The sequence below is a fragment of the Cannabis sativa genome, chromosome 9, assembly GCF_029168945.1.
Source record: "Cannabis sativa cultivar Pink pepper isolate KNU-18-1 chromosome 9, ASM2916894v1, whole genome shotgun sequence".
Classification (NCBI taxonomy): Eukaryota; Viridiplantae; Streptophyta; class Magnoliopsida; order Rosales; family Cannabaceae; genus Cannabis; species Cannabis sativa.
Window position 1 is genome coordinate 6,853,198 of NC_083609.1, and position 17,712 is coordinate 6,870,909.

Here is a 17,712-nt window from a genome sequence, read left to right on the forward strand (position 1 = left end):
TCACTTTTATTTGTCAAAAATTAATTTTTTTTTATCATATATAATGATTAAATAAAATATTTTTATTATTCAATCTAATATTGCTTAATTAGTTATAATTTTTATTTATTATTTTATCAAAATTTTAGTAGTAGGAATTCGTTCTTAGGATTTATTTGAAGGATTTCTTTAGTTATGTGTAATAAAGTTTATCGAAAATTAATAAATAACAAATAAAAATAAAATTTAAATATTTTTTTATTAAAAAAATAAATATAATATGATTTTAATATTGATTGCATATAATTAGATTAGATCGGTTTTTAATTAGATTTTGAAAGTTTCTTCCAATAACCGATCCAACTCAATTAAAATACAACTGCTCACTTAACTATAACTGGATGTCCAATTTTTTATAATTATATTTGATTTGATTGGTTCAGTGTAATTGGATCGATTCAGCGTAATAATTAGATCATAAATCGGATCACAATGAGGGTTAGGAGGAGAAAATTTTAATGTCAAGGTAAAAATATTTGATTACAATTAAATTCAGTGTATCATTATACTTTATTTTACGAAACACTATATCTAAATTATAGTTTAACTAAATAGAAAGAATGACCAATAATTTTTAAAATATTGAATCAAATTTTATATTTACACTATTACATACACGAGGATTATACATCAATCCCTTACTATGACGAGTCTCATCTCTTTGCTCTAGGAGTTAAGATTAGGATTATTTACCCCGATCGTGTGTAACAAGAGATAGACTCATTACACACTTGAGTTTAAAGCTCCTAACGGAATGGATTTTTCGCTTCGTCCTCATGTTGAAGTAGGGAAATCCTAGCCCTTGAAAGTAAGCAGCCCACTCGAGTGCTCTTGGTTATGAGGCTTAGGCTAAGGCCCTTGATGCCAATAAAATAGGTATTTGAGTAGTCTTTTGGTCAGGGCTTTAATTATTTATACATAAAATTCAAACCGACAGAGGGCACTATAAACCGAACTAGGCTAAGAAGATATTGATCGAATTGTCTTGTTCGTATGCCTACCTATTCGTCAAAGAATATAAAGTGAAAGGGCAAGATAGCAATCCCGCGGTTTGCGAAGCACAGCTACGTACATTTACTAGTTATAATAATGAGTTAGAATAAATAGATCAATCAAACACTTATCATATATATTGTATGATAAATTAAAAATAATTTTTTTATGATAAATAAAATTTATAATTATATGAAAATAAATTATTATGTTAATACAGTTATATAATATTTATGTTATCATAATTTTTTTTAAAAAAAAATGTCATATGGTGGTGGGTTATAGTCTAATTGAGGTATTTATTAAATTCTTTTTTTCCCAAAGAAGTGTGTATTGTCATACTAAAACGTTATTAGAAGTGTCTCACAATATATGTTAAGGGAAATTTGATTTTCTATACTTAAAAAATCAAAAAATTTGATTTCTAAACCAATAATTTAAACCCTAAAAAAACTATACCTTTTTTTTCAAAACCCCAAAAATACCCCCAAACATCTCTCTCTCTCTGTCTCGGCCGGTCCCAAGAATCCCACACCCTAGGTCCGATGGGGTCCGACCAATCGGATCCATCGGACCCCATGGTCCGACCATCGGACCTCTCTCTTCCCCTCTCTCTCTCAAATCGCAGGAAAAAAAAAAAATTTCACAGACGGTCGGACCTTGGGGTCCGATGGGTCCGATTGGTCGGACCCATCGGACCCCAAGGTCCGACCATCGGACCTCTTTCTTCCTCTCTCTCTCAAATCGCAGAAAAAAAAAAAAAATTAAAGGCGGTCGGACCTAGGGGTCCGATGGGTCCGATTGGTCGGACCCATCGGACCCCAAGGTCCGACCATCGGACCTCTGTCTTCTTCCCTCTCTCAAATCGCAGGAAAAAAAAAAAGTTTCAGAGGGTTGGACGGGTTGGGGTCGGACTGGGGTTGCTCTTTCGGGTTGGGGTTGGGGTCGGAGGGGTTGGGGTCGTGGTCGACGGGGGTGAGGGTGGTGATCGGCGTTGGGGTTGACGTGGGTGGGTGAGGGTGGTTCGGGTGAGGGTGGGCGGTTGGGGTGAGATAGAGGGAGAGAGAGATGATGCAGAGAGAGAGAGAATATTGTGAGGGAGGTATTTTTGGGGTTTTGAAAAAAAAGAATAGTTTTTTTAGTTTTTAAATTTTTGGTTTAGGGAAATTTTTTTTTGATTTTCTAAGTATAGAAAATCAAATTTCCCTATGTTAATTATAGCTTAGAGATTAGAGCTTTGAATTTAAATATGGAGGTGACAGGTAAGATTCTATTAATTACAGTTTTTATAGGTTTTCTCTAACGTTTAGACGACGTCCATGTATACAACTTTTTTTTATTTATTTTTAATTATCTACAAATATTAATACAACCCTCGCAGAATCCATTTATGTATTTTTTTAAGAAAAAGAAAAGTTTTTTTTTTATTTATATATATATTATAGTAATAATTAGGAAAAAAGTTAAGGGTATATTATTAATTATTTCTTGGCAGACTCAGATTGCATTTGCGGGTCGACAACATAATGGACCTCGGTATTAGTTCTATAAATAAACATATATAATCTCCATAATATTTTTTTATATTATTAATTAAACTTTTTATATAGGAAAATTTATATGGTATACTAATTTTTTGTCATTTTTTTACAAAAATATTGCCAGGCGGTATTTCTTACTTTTTTACTGTGTTTTTTTATAAGTTTCATACTGCAGTATACTGTATTAAGTTTTCACTGATGTTCTACTGGTGTTTTACTGGTTGCATATTAAAGTATTGGAATGATTTCTATCATTTATGTAGAATGACTATTATATTTTAAAATAGAAAAAGATACCATTCCAATGCGTGATGAGAAAAAATTTAATAACTTTTTATCAATTTTTTTATGCATTTTAAATTTGACTCTATTCCATTCTTATTCTTATTCTCATTCTCATTCTTATTTCTATGATTTCAATCCTTCCAATCAAACGCTACTTAAGTTCCAATAAAAGAAAATTCGTGTTTTAAAAATTACTTTTATCATATATGAGAATTGAAAAAGAAAATCTAAATATGGTATAAAAAATTACTAACTACTTAGCGTCAATTTTTGGACACCATAGGGAGGCTAATTTTTGAAAAGAAATATAATAAGTTGCCACATAACATTTTTATTGGAGTGAAAATAATATTATAAAATATTATTATAAGGCACTTAAATAGTATTAATTATGATATTATTTTTTTTAATTACAATATGTGAAATCCAATAAAAAATTGTACCAATAATAATATATATCATCTCTTATTCACACTTTAATTAAAAAGCCCTTACCATTTCTCATTTTTATAACTAGCTAGTATGAATGTAAATATTTTATATGCTCTGTTAGAGTTTTTTGTTTCTAAATTTTTAGCTATTGGAAGTTGTCTTTGTTTGAATTATTGTAGTTAGCCTTGTCTCTATAAAAAGTAAAAGTATATAATTTGTATTTATTTTATTATTTATTGTATCACTCATTTCATAAAAAAAAATAAAATTAATAGAATGTGATAAAATAACCATCTTAATGTAAAAGCTATATTTTAAGAGATATTATTAATATAAAAAATTAAAAGCATAAAAATGCTAATAATAAGAAATTATTTTATATATATGCATATAAAAATATAGTTTAATTTGTTCTTTTTACCTAAAACATATAATAAATAATAAGTAGTAGTACTATAAATACACACGAAGTGGTACTATCTATAGTACTACTACTTCATTCTCTTCTTTTCTTTTTCTCTCTCTAAATTAATTAATCATATATATAAATATATAAAGAGATGGATAAGTCAATAATCGGGGCTGGTGTTTCATCCAATTACAATGAATCATCATCGGACGGTGTAAACAGGTTAGTAGATCAAGATCAACGGCTGCTACCGATAGCAAACGTGGGGAGGATGATGAAGCAAATACTGCCACCCAACGCTAAGATCTCAAAGGAAGCCAAGGAGACCATGCAAGAGTGCGTGTCGGAGTTCGTGAGTTTCGTCACTGGAGAGGCCTCGGAGAAGTGCCGCCGTGAGCGGCGGAAGACGGTGAACGGAGACGACGTGTGCTGGGCTCTGGCCGCCTTGGGATTCGATGAGTATGCGGGCCCTTTGAAGAGGTACTTGCATAGGTATAGAGAGCTAGAAGTAGAGAAGTCCTCCTCCTCTATTAATATTAATAATAATAATAATAATAATTTGATGGTGATAAGATTGAACGACCAAAATATTCCTGCGTTTCATCACTATGTCTCTCCAAACGACGACGATGCATTATTGTGAATTAATTTGTATCACTTGAACAATTAATTTCATGCTATTACTTGAAAAATGATGCTAAGTATAAACATGCTTAAAAAAGTTACCTTCTATTTCTTTTATTATTATTATTATTATTATACAATTATAAAATTTAATTATTTAATATATTAAATAATAATATAATATTATTTTAATAATTTTTAGAATTGTTTGTATATATACCATTTGAATATTGTTCTCATCAAATGTTTTATAAAAAGCTAAAAAAAATAGCTAATGACTTAAAATTGATCTTAAATGCTCCCGTTTGGTACGCAGGACTGGATTGGATTAGACAGACTAATTTGTCCAATCCAGTGTTTGGGCATGTTAGAAGTCTGGATAACTAATCCAGTTAACCTCATCTGTCTGGTATTATTTATCCCATCCAGCAGGGTGGGATAAATAATCCCATGCAGGTGAGATTTTTTTTTTTATCGTTTTTTTAATTTAAATTTTATTAATATATTTTAAATTTAATTAGAATTTAAAGGAAATAATTATCACACATTTATTTATACATTTTTTTATCAAAAACTTATTCATTAAAATTAGTAAAATTGTATAATTTTGAATTATTATATATAAGTTTTTAAAATTTAAAATATTATTAATTAAATAATAGTTACTTAAATTGATTCTAAGAAAAAAAAAATATGACAATAAAATTATATATTATTTTTAAATTACTAAAAAATTTATATAAATATTTTAAAAAATTAATATTTATATTAAATTAGTGATTAAATTAGTGTTTAAGATAAACAATTTTATATTATTCAAGTATTTTTATTTTACTATTTTAATTATTTATTAAATAAAAAATATGACAAAATATTTTATTATATATTTATGATATATTTTTAATTATATATGATATATTATTTTTTTTTGCTACGAATTATTTATTTATATTTATTTGTTATTATATATTTTAATTTTAATTTATTATTATATGTTTTTATTTAATTTAAGTTTTTTTTTTTCTAAAAGGAAATAAATAAAATAGTCCAGTCCATTCTTAAACCAAACACAGGATTACTTTCAGCATAATCCAATCTTGTCCAGTCCAGTCCAATCCTTTTCAGTCCAATCCAGTCCAATCCTGCGTACCAAACGGGCCCTAAAAGTTTAGCTATTATAGCACATCTAAATTCTAAAAAATATGTCTATGTATAATTTAATAAATAGTGGTGAGCTAAATATATTTTATGTTTTTTCTTTCTCACTCTTTAATTAATTGTTCTTATTTTTTTTTTTACTTTGTTTAATTATTTTTTTAATTTTAATTAATAAAATATATGTAAAAATATAATATTTAAATAATGTAAAGAAAATATAGAGAAACCGATGTATGATGCAATGTAAAAGTATAAAGTAAAATTTTAGGTAAAGTTTTAAAAGGATAGAGTAGAAAAACGTATGTAAGTGCTCCTAAAATAAAACAGAGTTAAAAATAATATGAAAGAGATAAAATAAAATATTATATTTTAGATGATTGTGTAGATTTTTGTCACTTTTAAAGAGTTTCACCATTAATATAAACAAGATTATAAATTACAAGATTAAAGACTCCTAACAACTTTATTATTTTCTACCCGTAGTGTTGAAGTAAACCCCATATTAACCACACTGTAAAAACCAGAATATTACACAAAGAGTTTACAAAGGCAGTAAATAAAGCCTATGTGGCCTTAGGCCTCTATTTACCTAGACAGTTCATAAAGTCAGTTATAAAGTTTGTTAGAACTTTATAACATACTCTCTGATTCACTGTATTCCACTAATATATATAAAGCCAAAGATTACAACATCAAAGGGAGAAGAAAAAATCCAGATCAGGAACAACACAACAAAAGACAGAACATTAAAAAAAAAAAACCAGATCAGAGACAAATATTCAGATTCTTCTAGAGAGCAATACAGAGCAACAAAAGGAGGGAGTTCGTGGTTGAGGCTTACAGAGGTTTTGCCTTGAAGCCCTAGTTTGGGTTTGGAGATCCACAACTCAAGAAGGTGTTGTTCATGTAACAAAGAAGAAAAATACACAATTGTTAGTAGTGATTTTTGAGAGAAACAGAGAGAATAGAGAGCAAGAAAATACTGTATATATTCGGATTACCACTCTTACCATTGTGAGTTGGAATCCAAGCTTTGTAACTCTGAAGATTCATAGTGAAACGAGGCGAGCTCGAAGAGGACGTACCCACACAATTTCGGGGAACCTCTATAAAATTCTGGTGTGTTCTCTCCAATTTATTTTCTGCAATTACTATTGTGTTCATGTTATTTTCGGTTTGGTTTTTTTCTGATTTACTGTGAATCGGGTTGGGCTGTAATATTTTTCTGGGTATTGTGTTGCTGTGTTCTTCAAGTTCTTCAAAGAAGAACAGTGAAGAAAGAGAGGCTTACGGCTAGGGTTTGTTTGTGTGAGCTGCTGTATGTGTGTTTGAGAAAAAGAGATTATATATATGTGTGTGTAATTGGTTTAGGGTTTTAACTTGATAGAAAAAACGACTATATTATAGATATAGGTATAGCTGTCGTTTGATTTAATGGCAGGGAGTCAAAAAGGTGGTTTGACTGGGTAAAGGTCTAAATTGACCTTACTTTTGATTATTATTTTTGCTGTGTGTAGGGGTAAATTGGGAATATAATTTCCTACAGTGGTATCAGAGCCAAACAAGGCACAATCTGCAGCAAAGATTAATCAAGAAAGCATAAAGAAAGCATAAAGAAATCATCAAGAAAGCATCAAGATTCACATTCATACCAGCAAGAATTTAAACACACAAAACCAAGATTGCAAAGAACAACACCAGGATTTTTCTAAACTCATTATCTATATAATTTCTTTGAAATAACTTTATACATATACAATTATGAGTTCCATGAAGGTTGATATAGATAAGTTTGATGGTTCAGGTGATTATCGTATTTGGAGGAAGAAGATTAGGGCTCTATTGGCTCAACACAAGCTGTTGAAGGTTCTTAAAGATCTGGTGGAATGGTCAAGTGATACGACCAAAGACCAGCAAGAAGAGTTGCTGGAAACAGCAACCGGATTGATCATTTTCAACCTCTCTGATGCTATAATCAGATTGGTTGACAAGGAAGATACACCCGCCAAGATTTGGAACAAGTTGGAAGAGCAATTTCAAAAGAAATCTTTGATCAACAAGATTTACTTGAAGGAGAGAATCTTTGGTTTTAAAATGAGTCCATCTAAATCTCTAGAACAAAACTTGGATGAGTTCTTGAGATTACACATTGAGTTAGCAAACTCGGGGGAAAATGAGGCCTTAAGTGATGAAAATCAAGCAATTATAATTCTCAATTCACTACCGAAATCCTACAGGGAGGTTAAGACAACCATTAAGTATGGGAGAACTGAGATCACTCTTGAAGAAGTAATCTCAGCTTTGAAATCGAAAGATTTGGAAATGAAGGTTGAAAGACCGGGGCATACTAATGGGGATGTTAACCTAAGTAGGGGAAGGCCTGGACAAAAGAAACCATGGCATAATAAGGGTAGAAGCACTAGTAGAGGTTCAAGCACTAGTAGGGGTTCACACAAGGGCAGCAATCATCATCACAAAGGGAGGTCAAATTCAAAGGGTCCTAAAGATCCAAATGGGTGCTACCATTGTGGAAAGTTAGGACATTTCAAGAGAGAATGCTACTTTTACAAGAAAAGTAATGGGAAACAAAATTCAGATCATCAAGAGGAATCAAACAAATCAAACAAGACTAAAAATGACTATCAAAATGCAAACCTAAGTGATGGTTATGATAGTGGAGATGTCTATGTGGCTGCATCATCTTTTAAAGATGATTGGATTATTGATTCGGGTTGTACTTTTCACATGACTAACAATAAGTCTTATTTGTTTGATTATAGGGAATCTAGGGGGGGCAAAGTCATTCTTGGGAATGACCAAACTTGCAACATTGAAGGTTCAGGTTCTATTAACTTTAAAATGTTTGATGGCATTATTAGAACCTTAACTAATGTTAGATATGTTCCTGATTTATCTAGAAACTTAATTTCTATTAGTATACTTGATGATCTTGGTGTTGTTAGCAAAATTGAGGCAGGTACAATAAAGTTAGCAAAAGGTTCTATGACTATCATCAAAGGACACAAAAATGGTGGTCTATACTACTTGCAAGGAAGCCCCGTAGCTTGCTGCCACAACACCAAGGAGCATGTGACGGAAGACACTAAGGCTATCCTATGGCATAGGAGGTTGGGACACATTAGTGAAAGAGGGCTACAACTTATGAGTGAACAAAAGCTACTTGGTAAGGACAAGGTAACCAAGGAAGATTTTTGTGAATTTTGTGTACTAGGAAAGCATCATAGACTTAAATTTCAAACTAGCACACACAAATCACAAGGCATCTTAGATTATGTTCATTCGGATTTGTGGGGTCCTGAGAAAACCCTAACTTTTGGGGGTAGTGCCTATTTCTTGTCTATTGTTGATGATTATTCTAGGAAGGTTTGGGTTTATCTGTTAAAGCATAAAAATGAGGCTTTTCAAAAATTTGTACATTGGAAATTACTTGTTGAAAACCTAACTAACCGAAAATTGAAAACCCTAAGAACAGATAATGGCCTAGAATTTTGTAATGATGAGTTTACAGGTTACTGTCAAGACAATGGAATCCAAAGGCATAGGACCGTGAGAAAAACTCCTCAACAAAATGGTGTTGCTGAAAGGATGAATAGAACCATATTGAACAAAGCAAGGTGCATGCTTTTCAATGCCGGGCTCGCAAATGGATTTTGGGGAGAAGCAGTTGTAATCGCAACATACCTAATCAACGAAGTCCCTCTAGTGCAATTGAAGGTAAAACCCCTGAAGAAAGGTGGACTGGTAAACCACCTGACTTGTCTAATTTGAAAGTTTTTGGATGTGCGGCTTATGCACATCAAAGTGTAGGCAAGTTAGAGCCTAGGGCTCTAAAATGTGTGTTTTTGGGTTACCCCGAGGGTGTAAAGGGCTATAGATTGTGGGTGAAAGGGAAAGGAAGTTTCAAAACTCTCATTAGTAGAGATGTGATTTTTCAAGAAAATGATTTTCCTTGTAAAAATACTAATGAGGTTGATGCAGGTTCCACAGAAACTAACCCTGCAGGTACATCTATTGGAGTCTCTCAAACCGGCCCAACTGAAGTGGAACCGAATCCAGATCAGGTGGAACCAATTCAAATGGAACCTCAAGAAGCACCAAATCAGGTGGAACAAGTTCAGGTGGAACATGAAGTTCAAGATGAGGAAGACGGAAATCAGGAAGACCTCACAGAATATCAGCTTACAAGAGATAGAGCTAAAAGAGTCCCTAAACCGAACCAGAAGTACAGTTACAATGTGTGGGATGAGAGTATTGCCTATGCCTATATGTGCAAGCTTAAAGCTGAGATCTATGAGCCACAATCTTATGAAGAAGCACTCAAAGACCGAAACTACAAGGCTTGGTTGAAAGCAATGAAGGAGGAAATGTACTCTCTCATAAAGAATAAGACTTGGAGAGTTGTACTTAGACCCGATGGCAAGAGTGTGGTATCTTGCAAATGGCTTTTCAAAGTCAAGGAAGGGAGAACCGAGGATGAACCGGTAAGGTTCAAAGCGAGATTGGTGGCAAAGGGGTTCACTCAGAAAGAAGGGATAGACTTCACAGAAATATTCTCACCTGTGGTGAAATATAAGACTATAAGGTTGATGCTCGCACTAGCTACTCAGTTTGACATGGAGATTGACCAAATGGATGTGACCACGGCTTTTCTACATGGGGACCTAGAAGAAGACATCTATATGGAGCAGCCAAAGGGGTTTGTGGTTAAAGGCAAGGAAGACCATGTTTGCAAGCTTGACAAGTCTCTTTATGGATTGAAGCAATCCCCGAGACAATGGAACAAACGGTTTGACACCTTTATGACCAAACAAGGGTTCAATAGAAGCTACTATGACCACTGTTTGTATTTTAAAGGTTCGGAAATTACTAAAGTCACTTACTTGCTACTTTATGTGGATGATATGCTAATAATTAGCAAGGAGAGGTCAAATGTCAACAAGGTCAAGGATTTGCTCAAGTCGGAATTTGAAATGAAGGACATAGGTGTGGCTACTAAGATTTTGGGGATCAACATTAAAAGGGATAGAGGCAAAGGGAAACTCATGCTACATCAGGAAGACTATATCAACAAGATCATAGAAAAGTTTTCTATGAAAGATTCAAAGGTTGTTTCACAACCGATTACCAACCAATACCTTATGTCTAAATCTATGTGCCCTAAGACCAAGTTAGAACAAGAAGAGATGGCGAATGTTCCCTACTCTAATGCAGTGGGGTCCATAATGTACTTGATGGTTAGTACTAGACCTGACCTTGCTTATGCAATCAGTGTGCTAAGCAGGTTCATGTCTAGTCCTGGAAAGGAGCATTGGAAAGCCATGAAATGGCTTATGAGATACTTAAAAGGTACATCTAAGTTGGGATTGGTCTATCAGGGTCACCAAACACATCAGAACATCGAAGGGTTCACTGATGCAGATTATGCGGGGGACAGGGACACTAGAAGATCTACTTCGGCCTACTTTTTCTTAACGGGGGGAAATTGTACTAGTTGGAAAGTACAATTACAGCCAGTAGTGGCGTTGTCCACTACTGAATCTGAATATATAGCTACTACAGAAGCTATTAAAGAGGCTCTATGGTTAAAAGGGCTTATGGAGGAGCTGAAGTTAATGAAAAAGGAGCCTATAATCTACTCCGATAGTCAGAGCAGCATCTATTTATGCAAAAACCCAGTTTTTCATGATAGGACAAAACACATTGAGATAAAATATCACTTTATCAGGGATAAAGTTTCACAAGGACAGATCGGGATAGACAAAGTGCCTACTGAAGTGAATCCAGCAGACATGGGCACTAAGGTTGTGTCCCTCAATAAGTTTAAGCTTTGCTTAAGCTTATTGGGGATTGACACAGGTTGGTAAAACCCTTAATGGGTTCGAGCTAAGACCCTCAGATACACTCAAACAACACAGAGATTACAGTGAACTGTTTATATGGGGTTTAGGTGGAAATTGTTGAAGTAAACCCCATATTAACCACACTGTAAAAACCAGAATATTACACAAAGAGTTTACAAAGGCAGTAAATAAAACCTATGTGGCCTTAGGCCTCTATTTACCTAGACAGTTCATAAAGTCAGTTATAAAGTTTGTTAGAACTTTATAACATACTCTCTGATTCACTGTATTCCACTAATATATATAAAGCCAAAGATTACAACATCAAAGGGAGAAGAAAAAATCCAGATCAGGAACAACACAACAAAAGACAGAACATTAAAAAAAAACCAGATCAAAGACAAATATTCAGATTCTTCTAGAGAGCAATACAGAGCAACAAAAGGAGGGAGTTCGTGGTTGAGGCTTACAGAGGTTTTGCCTTGAAGCCCTAGTTTGGGTTTGGAGATCCACAACTCAAGAAGGTGTTGTTCATGTAACAAAGAAGAAAAATACACAATTGTTAGTAGTGATTTTTGAGAGAAACAGAGAGAATAGAGAGCAAGAAAATACTGTATATATTCGGATTACCACTCTTACCATTGTGAGTTGGAATCCAAGCTTTGTAACTCTGAAGATTCATAGTGAAACGAGGCGAGCTCGAAGAGGACGTACCCACACAATTTCGGGGAACCTCTATAAAATTCTGGTGTGTTCTCTCCAATTTATTTTCTGCAATTACTATTGTGTTCATGCTATTTTCGGTTTGGTTTTTTTCTGATTTACTGTGAATCGGGTTGGGCTGTAATATTTTTCTGGGTATTGTGTTGCTGTGTTCTTCAAGTTCTTCAAAGAAGAACAGTGAAGAAAGAGAGGCTTACGGCTAGGGTTTGTTTGTGTGAGCTGCTGTATGTGTGTTTGAGAAAAAGAGATTATATATATGTGTGTGTAATTGGTTTAGGGTTTTAACTTGATAGAAAAAAATGACTATATTATAGATATAGGTATAGCTGTCGTTTGATTTAATGGCAGGGAGTCAAAAAGGTGGTTTGACTGGGTAAAGGTCTAAATTGACCTTACTTTTGATTATTATTTTTGCTGTGTGTAGGGGTAAATTGGGAATATAATTTCCTACACGTAGTGTTAATATTGCTAAATTGTGAGCCTTTGTATTAAACACCTAATTATAATGTTACTAGAGACTTAATCCGCGCTTCGCGCGGTGTTAGATAATATTTGTTATTCTTTGTATGTTGTAATTTTTTTTTACTGAATTAGTGATATGATATAAAACATAATATTATATTGTGAAAATTATTAGATTTTTTTATGTTTTTTTATATTTAAATGTGTATAATTTTAGTGATAAATTTAATGGTTTTAATATTATTCTTTATTCTTTTTAAATTAAAAGATATCGTTTTGAATTAAATATTTAATTTTAAAACATGTTCATCTTTTTTTTTTCAATATTTTGTACAATTTTTTAGGATAATCTTTTAGCATTTCACATGAATATTAAATTATTTATATAATTATATATTACGTTATATTTTTCAAATAGAATAAAAATAACTATTAATTATCCTAATTATTTTTTAACTTAAAAACTTTAACTCCAAAAATTGTCATAATAAAACGTATGTAGCATAATATCAAATATTATTATTGTTTCGGTTGTTTTTAATATTCTTATAATCATCATTATTGTTGTCATTATCGTTTAATTGTTTTTCTTTAAACACAAAACTTATATAATTAAAATATTAATTAATTAAAAATATATATTTAACACACTATTAAATAATCAAGATGTTATAGTTGTGATTGGCTTTATACTATTTTGTTTTTTTTTCTTTTGATAATTAGTGAATGTCTTCTTACAATTGGTTAAAATAGGCATAATTGATTGTTTTGTGAAAAATTACTTCATTAAAACTTTTGAAACTTGTAATTGAAGAATCTTCTCTCTTGTAGGATTTCCCCAATAAAACTTTTGAAACCCATACAATAGTCATGTAATAATAATTCTATTACAACAACTCAACTATTTTGAGTAAATGAACTAATTAACCTTGCCTAAAATCATTGTCGACCAACTTTAAAGACATCCTAAAATTAATTTTAAGATAGTTCACAATCTTTAAAGTCTTTAAATTTTGACATAATGAAAACTACACAAAAAAAAATTGAAAGAAGCTCATGAATAATAACATATGTCACAAAAAGAAAACAAAAATAAATAAATAAATAAATAAATAATATTCTTTATTACAAACAAAATAAAAATAGATAGACATACATTGCCTCCACCATATTTGACCCAAAGATTGTGACACTCATTATGACATATATAAATAAGATCAAGTGTCTTTTGACACTTTATAAGTGAGATTATCGATTGCTCATGTTCTTACTACTTTTCTAAATTTTGGAGCTTTCATATATTGATATGCCTACATAATAAAAATATAGGATACATATAAATGCAAAGAAAATAATAAAAAATTATTATTACTATATTTATTATTTTGCAAGAAGGACATCACTTTCTTAAAAATTAAGAAAAATAGTTTTGAATTAGAGTTTGAGAATTCCATAACAAAACATCAAATTACAAAAAAAAATCTTCCTTTCTAGGAATTTATGGGTTAGAAATGAGAGAAGAAACTCAATAATAAAAAAAAAAATGAAAGCTTAAACAAAAATATAAGCTAAAAGTGGTTTTATTTTTAAGAAATTCAATTCAAAGATATATGCTACTGAAGGGTCACAGAGAGACTAACACAGAATAATACATCATTAATAATATAACGGTCACTTCAAAATACTTTACAATTTAAAACTATAAAATTTATTACTCTTTATATTTGCTCTAAATACATAAAATGTTTACCTGTGTTGAAATGTTATAACATAAATTTTAATAGTTTAAGGTATACATTGTTCTTTTTACATCAAAGATAAATGGAATGATTAATATATGCATTTTTTCATATAACTAATGTAAACATGTTTTTTTTAAGGAATACAAATAGTTTTTATAAGAATGCTAATAGTTTTTATTTTAAAAAAGAATATTTACACAGTTTTATTGTTATAAACATATTTTTTTAGTTATTTTTTTTTTGGACAAAATATGAAAGTCTAAAAAAAACATTTAAAAATAGAATGGAAAAAATTGAGAATATCATGTAAATAAATTTTTGCCAAGGGTAATTGTTATATTTCTAGGAAAATGTTAGGTGGGGATGTCCCTATCGTGTAAGTAGGGATGCTTTTTGGTAATCGAATAACAAAGTTAATTTGCGATAATAATTGAAGAATAAAATTGTGTACAGGCGTCTTACCATTAAAAAAATTATATTCACTCTAATTATTATCCTATTTTTGTAAGTTGTTGTATTAGATCACTAATATATCATATAAAGTTTTGACATCCAAATTCTCTTAAGAATACAAAAATTTATGTAAAAAATAAAAATTATTTTTATAAAAATCAAAAGATGAATCTATTCTATCATCTATTTAATTTTCAATTTCAATTAATTAGAAATTTTACTATTAAAATAGTAACTAAAAAATAAGAAAGTACTACAAACAATGAAATATTATATTGGCCTTTTTATTATAGATTAAAATTAAATTGTAATGAAATATATAAATTTAATTTAATAGAATAAACAAATAATAAAATTGTTTTATTTTTTTCTACTCTTTAAATATTGAATGACCATAATTATATAACAATGACAATGACATACTTAAAATGCATTAAAAATGTTAAAATTTTGAGAACATAAAAATACTTACCAATAAATAAAAAAAAAAAGAGCATACTTCTCGTAAGGTAAAATTTTGAGAACATGCTTTCATCATTCTTCGAGCCTCACACATCATGTTCAACTTTTGGTTATATTTTGAATTTTTTTACTCCAACTTACATCAATATATAATATATAATTAATTTTTTTTAAAAAAAGAGTAAATTTAGAAAATTGAGAGAAGAGAAATTGAAAAAAATGACATATAAACTGCCACATGACTCTCCTTTATATATATTGATATTGTGATTAAGAACTAATTAATTATATATATATATAAAAAAAAAGAAGTAGAATAAACATGTGTATACAAATATGTATATAGAGTGAACTTAACATTTTAGTATCTGTGTTTCAAAAAAACATTTTAGTATCTGAAATACTTAGTTTATATTTTGAATATTATTGAATCATATATCAACATAAAAACACTTACCACAACATCAAATTCTTTGATTATAAATGATCCAAAATGTTGACTAATTCTTGAGTACTGCAAATATAACATAATAAATAAAAAAATTTAGAGATCAATGCCATAATAAAAGAAGAAAATTTAAACATATGATAATTAAGCTTAAGAGAAAGAAAAGTAAAAAATAGAAATAAAAAATTAGTACAAAGAACAAAAGATGGCTATGATGAAAAGTAAAAAGGAATCATATATATATATTGAGAGAAAGAGAGCACTTAAATCACAAAAATAAATTAGACCAATACAAAAGTCATATAATAAGTAGTGAAATGAAAAGTCTAGCTTTTTTTTTTTTTTTTTTTGAAAGAAAAATGAAAAGTCTAGTTAACCAATTAATTACGGTTACTTATTATTTTATTTTTTTTTGAGGGAATTACGGTTACTTATTATTTGTTCAAAAAAAAGTGAAAAAAAAATAATTAAATCAGAGAATATAGAAAGTTAATTAAATGAGAAAACAGACCAAAAAATTATTAAAATTGAAAAAAAAAAATTGAAAATTTGAGAGAAGCAAGATTAGGAAATAAGCTTATATGAGTTGCCACATGGAAAGTTTTATACTTTCCTATATATTGATATTGATATATTGATGATTTATTGATATATAGATTTATTAAAAAAAAGTGAAAGGTTAATAGTTAATTTTTTAAAAAAAAAAGTGAAAGGTTAATAGTTAATTCTTATATTATTATATGGTTAAAGTTTTGTTTAAATGCTATATAATTATTCTTAAATGATAACAAAAATTAATAATCAATAAAAATTTATATGAAGAGCAACGGTTATATAATAACCTTTATTAATATATGTTACATTATTATTAAATGTTAAAAAATGTTACATGTGAAAAAATTAACAAAAATGGTACAAATTTTTTAGTAACCTTTGACAGTGATAAATTAATGTAATAAATTTTAAAACTATTTCATGGGTTTAAATGGTACTAATTAAAAGAAAAGAATAGACTAAATATATAATTAAATATTTTTAGTAAATCTAAAAAATTGAGAGAAGAGAGGTTAGACAAAAATGACATATAAGATGCCACATCAACTTTCCTAAAATTCTCCTTTATATAGATAGATTCTTAAATGAAAATAAATTTTGTTAAGTATAAAAAATGATAAAACACATTAGAAAAATCTTATGATGCCACATCACCTTGCTTAGATAGATATATTGATTTTTAAAATAATTTATATTAATGCATATGTTGGTATAGGAATTTTTTTAAAAAAGAAAAAACAAAATATGAAACACTAAAAAAAGAGTAAAAATAGATTAAAAAATATACATAACATCATTTAACATATTTTGTATATATTGATATTTATAATAGATTAATAGTTAGATGTGGTTATAAGTTATTTCATTATTAATTATTAGTAATAATAATAGATAATAAATGTGTTATACATTAATGTAGATGTTTTATATATAAATTTTTAACTTTAAAAATAATTGAAAAAATAAAAAAATGACAAATATGAGAAAATTAAGAATAGATGAAAAAACTCATATAGAGTGCCACATAAACTTGTTGATGCTTTCCTTTATATATAGATATAGATACTTGTATATTTGGCGAGATTAAAGTTTATATTCTGTACTACTTATATTATTAAATGAAAATGTACAATATTTTCGAGCTACTAATTAATTAGTAATTTTTTCTAAAAAAAAAATAGTTAGTAATTATAATAGGGAAAGCTATCACTAATTTTTTTTAATAATTGAAATTAACACTATCTATATATCAATTCATCACAAAATCCTTTTATTTTAAAAAAAATATACATATATATATTATCACAAAATATTTCCAGCTGTCTAGACATAATGATTTCGTTTTGTTGCTGGTGGTGATCGAGTTATAATTATATATTATAGTTTGATTAATTAATTATTTCGCATGCTTAATTAATCTTTATAATTATTTACAGTACTGCTCAATTAATTATTATTTCATTATATAATATATATAAGAAATGTTAAAGGTTATCACATTCCTATATATTAATATTATCGCGTA

At 29.4% G+C, this 17,712-nt stretch overlaps 1 protein-coding gene across 1 annotated transcript; it reads left to right on the forward strand.

The window, feature by feature from the left end:
• The first annotated feature begins 3,747 nt into the window (after positions 1-3,747).
• On the forward strand, positions 3,748-4,449 carry LOC115723068 (nuclear transcription factor Y subunit B-4). Its single transcript, XM_030652477.2, has one exon. It carries the CDS (start codon positions 3,851-3,853, stop codon positions 4,340-4,342), a length of 492 nt encoding a protein of 163 aa, XP_030508337.2. The 5' UTR covers positions 3,748-3,850; the 3' UTR covers positions 4,343-4,449.
• The last annotated feature ends 13,263 nt before the right edge of the window (positions 4,450-17,712 follow it).